Source organism: Amphimedon queenslandica, unplaced genomic scaffold (assembly GCF_000090795.2).
Source record: "Amphimedon queenslandica unplaced genomic scaffold, v1.1 AMPQUscaffold_13341, whole genome shotgun sequence".
NCBI classification, from domain to species: domain Eukaryota; kingdom Metazoa; phylum Porifera; class Demospongiae; order Haplosclerida; family Niphatidae; genus Amphimedon; species Amphimedon queenslandica.
In genome coordinates this window covers 16,530-21,451 of record NW_003546423.1, presented here as the reverse complement: position 1 = coordinate 21,451, position 4,922 = coordinate 16,530, and the positions used below count along the sequence as shown (strand labels likewise).

General features: G+C 39.6%; 1 protein-coding gene across 1 annotated transcript in view; it reads right to left on the bottom strand.

Moving 5' to 3' along the window:
• LOC109582975 (uncharacterized) overlaps nucleotides 1-4,922 on the bottom strand; it is an 11,105-nt gene that overhangs the window by 3,303 nt on the left and 2,880 nt on the right. Inside the window, exons 2-3 of the mRNA XM_019998078.1 lie at nucleotides 450-503; nucleotides 36-399 (exon numbers count right to left, since the gene is read on the bottom strand). Of these exons, the coding sequence (XP_019853637.1) occupies nucleotides 36-399; nucleotides 450-503 (418 nt within the window). The remainder of the gene's footprint in view (nucleotides 1-35; nucleotides 400-449; nucleotides 504-4,922) is intronic.

The window sequence follows — 4,922 nt, the reverse complement described above, 5'->3', positions numbered from 1 at the left end:
CAAAAACTTGATGGAGCTTCGTTATAGCAACTTCATCATCATTTGTGAATTTATGATCGGTCATCTTAATGCAGTAGAGGACCAAACTGATCTCACTACACTCATTCTTCATTTCTTGAATGTATTTATGCTCTTTGTTTTGAGTATCTTGCAGACCAGGAGAATCGATTATTGTGACATTGACATCAGGAATGATGTTTGGGTAGGTGTAAGACTGTGATTTCATGGTACAGCGTGCACTTCGTGGTCCTTCTGGTACAATTTTTCTTCCCAGCTCAATGAGACTATTGATCAGTGCAGACTTTCCTTGACCTGTTCTTCCAATGACTAGTATGTTAACATCTGTTGAAATATATTTTTCTTGGAGGAGCTTTTTGAAAGTTTTCATTGAGTCTGTGTCTGTTACAAGAAGCAAATAATTTGAGCATTGTATACCAATTAAGCATTACCTATCTTTGAGACATCAATTTTGTTTTTGGTAGAACTTGATGGATTACTTGCATCTATTTGTGAAAAATAAAGGCATCATATTGAACTAGAGCTACTTGTTATAATAATCATAACTATGATTATTTAAAATTTATTTCACATAACACTCACTATTATTCAGTCATACTACTGGTTAATACTGGTTAATTTTAAATTAACCAGTATCAATCATAAATACTGGTTAATTTTAAATTAATACTTTTTGTACTATGAACATAACCTATTCTATGAGCTCCTGATTATACCGTATGGCGCAAAATTTTCTAGGGCTGTAAATTTCACGAGTTTGCCTAAAAATTTATTTTGCAGATGTAATTTTAGCAAATTTATGCCATCTACCATCTTTTACCCTAATAATTTTGATTTTTGCAGAAATATTTTTTGCAAATCAAAAATTTTGTGCTATACAAGTCACACCTACAGCCATAATAGAGGACCTAAATTAAATTATATTTTAATGAGTTTGCTTAGTTTCCTGAAACTGCTATTCTGCCAATTTTTCATTCATGTTTGTTGAGAGGCTATTTCATTTTGCATTGAATATGCTTAGAAGATAATAGTAGATATTGCTTTTGTTATGATACTAGATGAAGTTTACATGTACATTGCCTAACTCTGGCTATTATTGATACAGTATATGAGAGCATATACACAGATAATTTTGATTTAGTATGGTATCTGTCATTCATTCTGTCCAGAAGCAAATCTCTTTTTGAGGTTTTGTGGTTTGAGAACGGGGTCCCCTACACACTGAGAACTTCTCCATGAACTTGAAAAAGTTACTTTCTCTAGCTTTATTAAGTATAGATGGCAGTGCAAGGCACCAAGAGCTAATAATTTTGCCAAATGTAGTAGGTTCTCCAATCATTGTGGCATTTTTTCAGTAACAGGGCTTTCTGGTATCTCTAGAGAGACACTAAAACCTTTTCTTTAAAAAATATGTAGCGTTTTTTGTAACTTTCTTTGTCTTTAAGAAAAGAATGTCTAAAAATCCCTTACCTCTTGAATTTACATGAGGCACTTGTCCTTAGGAAGAGCAGTTTAGGCCTATAAACTTCAGATGCTTGACAAGAGTTTGTATGCAACAAATAGAGCCTACGAATAAATGTGTGTTTGGACTGAGTAGAAGTCCAAGAAATTCAAGCTTCTTCCAGCAGTTAGTCCAAGAGACACCATTTTACTCTAGCAATCAAGATTTGACACTTTGACTGGACTGTGACAACTCTAGCAATCAACCCTGGCTGAGCTGCTCAGTTTGCAGCAACACCCAAGAACCCTCACATCTAAATTATACTATATAAAACTAATTAAATTAATTAAACTAATTAAATTAGTTTTGTTTTGGCAAGGCCAATGCACCAACGGTGTCTTGTTAAGTAATGAAACTGAAAAATTTTATTAAGCAGTTGTGCCAAATAAGTAACAATAACAGTAAATAAATATTATTTATTTAACATGTACATTGTAATTACTATTGTTTTTATTGATATCCCGTTTAGTGTTTTTCTTGTATGAATCTCTGTTTTTGTTGTTTATATAGCAAGTGATAACTGTAGATATTATATGTTCCCGTCATAGTTCTTATTAATATCCCGTTCGCCCTGAAATGCACGCATAAAATATATACAAAATATATACAATAGGCCCTGCAAATCACCCAAAAGGGGCAAAAAGAGGGAAGGGTTGGTAATATTGTATGGGCCACACCCCCTAAGCTTGTGGTTGCAAATGGTGGTCAAACTGAACCCAAGGCTTACACACTAGTTCAACGATGTGAAGCTAGTGGCCAGTTCATGAAGCAAGCTGGCCCACCCTGGCTGCAATGTATGCCTGGCATGCACCTAAACAAATGCCGCCAAAATCTAACTCTTACCAGCTGAACCAACTAAGGGGTTCAACTCAGGGTGGGCCATATTTGCCATGAGCAACTGAATACTCTCTGCATGAGAGCGCCAATAGTTAAGCTGCGTTAACTATTCCACTTGGGTCAGGCAATTACCCACCATGCCTTAGCATTATGTGTAATCATTAATGCTGCTTATGCCTCATGCTTAAGGTTTACAATAGAGAGGGAGGCATATTGATTATAGCCTTGCAAGCAGGCTGATTTAGAGGTAATTATAATGAATTAGGGGGAGTGTGGGTCAAAGACCCTACCCCAAATGCGCTAGCAACACTCCCCAAACAGATTCATACCCTCACTATTAAATAAATAGTACAATAAAAGAAATTCCCAAAACTTAGCAGCACAATGGCCATGATACCCAACAAAGAAACCAGATAGACATGAGAGAAATTGTTACAGGACAAAAAAAGGCTAGCCACACTGCACAACTGATCCTTGGGTATTCTATAAGACAAGAAAACTGAGGACTGCCACCATCCCATTGCTTGAATGAGGAAATCACTCAGCTCCGCTTGAGCTGCTGCCGTTGCTGCACCAATGTCAAAAACTATGTCCCTTGTATAAGGGGAAGCATCAACTCCAATAGACTGCAGGGCTTTTTCCAGCTCAAACATCAAATGCTATCTTAAGACTGAGAGTGTGTCACCATTTCTGAATACGATAAAAAAGGGGGGGGGCATTGGTTGAAAGGACATATTGCTAAATAGGTCAGAACTGTCAATACTGCTTATGGCAATTTTCGCCCCATGAGCAAATGGGTCATTCTTGCTTCTTTTTAGGTGCACCCTCGCTTAAGTGGTACAGATAGAGGTGAGAATCCCCAGCAATGTCTCCTGTTGCAAGCATTAGTGACTCATCAAATTAATCTATAACTGGACAGGTGAACTCCCTTGCTTGGAGAAATGTAAAAAAGCCTAAGCAGACTGTCACCCACAGAATGATTCTATCAAATAACACCCCTTCCTCTGACCATTTGGAGTATATAGCAGATCATATTATAGGGGCTATTGGGAGCCAAACCTGCCTAGATCCTTGGCTTGAACGCCGCAAGCCTTTTAAAACATATGCCAAATGCACAGACAGAGAAATAAAGGGGTCGGGCAGACCTGATAAAACCAGCATGCACTGAGGTATACACAGAAACTGATTGGAAGGACAGCGAGCGTTGAGCTAGGAAAGCTACATAGCGGCAATAATTCTGCTCACCAGAGGAAGGGGTTGCAGCTGAAACACATCACATGCAGAGGCTGATGTAACAACTCCAACCAATTAGATATCCTGATGTTGTAGAAGGGGCAATGCCTCTCCCAAGCCTTGAACATGCCTGTCCAAGCTGCTAAGCCCAAATCTGGTATCTCCCCCGCAAGCCAGTGGATCTGTGGAATGATTGACTTTGAGATGCCTGCATGATGAAAGAATGAACGAAATGCGTTTCATTTTGAGACAGTGCCTCCACCGCCTTGTTTAACTGCCCTGGGCTGAGAATGGAATTTAAGTGAAAGCTCCAGAGCTGCAATACTCCTATAAGCATGATCCTTTGGCCAGGCCAGCCTAAACTACAAGGTACCTCGAAACCCCTGCAATCAACAAAACTTGCTGCATTTGTATACACATGCACTGATGGAATAGCATGAGGGGAAAAACCGGCCATTCCGTTCCTTCAAGAAATAAGATATTAGCCTTAGCACTCCTAGTGACCAAGATAAAGTAATGAGGGAGCTTAGCCATAGACAGCAGCTGAAACAAGTCGTGCAAAATGGGCAACCCTGCTGACTCATTATAGCCGCGCAGCAAGTGGCCCAAATGACTAGCTCTCGTCTACAACATGCTGATCCGTGAGCTCAGGCCTGTACCATTACTTGCAGCTTATCATCAGGCAGTCGCAAATCCTGCTTGGCTGAATCGTCACAATTCCCACAAAAACCACATAAGTTGAGGGGCCTTCAGTCTTATGCATTGCAAATGGTATCCCAAGAAAACTGCATAACAACATCACTTCAAACTGGCCACTAAAACGCCTGCCGTGCTAGGGGACTCAAAAAACAAAGTCATCTAAGTAGTGCACATGAGAGACTAAGCCAAAGCTGGCAAAGATCCAGACCAACATATCTGAAATAGCTGAGAATATTTTTGGTGCTGAGCGCAAACCAAAGAAAAAAGCAAACATCTGTGCACTTAAGTAGGCCCCTCCCACACAATTCCTAATCTGTGGTGGTTGGCTGGATGGACTGGAACAGTACTGTAAGCATACTGAAGATCAAACTTTGTCAGGCTTGTTCTGGGATCTAAGCTGTGAATGATTGCCGCTGCATTATCCACCAATGCATAACGTACTGATGATAAGTTGGGCTTATCCCATTATTGACGCTACCAACAGCTGGTTTGAAAGGTCAACAATCATGCACTACTTGTTAGGTTAGGAATCAAACCGGTGGGACTAGGGCAGATCCCTTCCAGCCTTATGGGTACTAAACTACCTAACAGAATCTTCCTATAAATAAACTTGGAGACCACATCCCTGTTACAA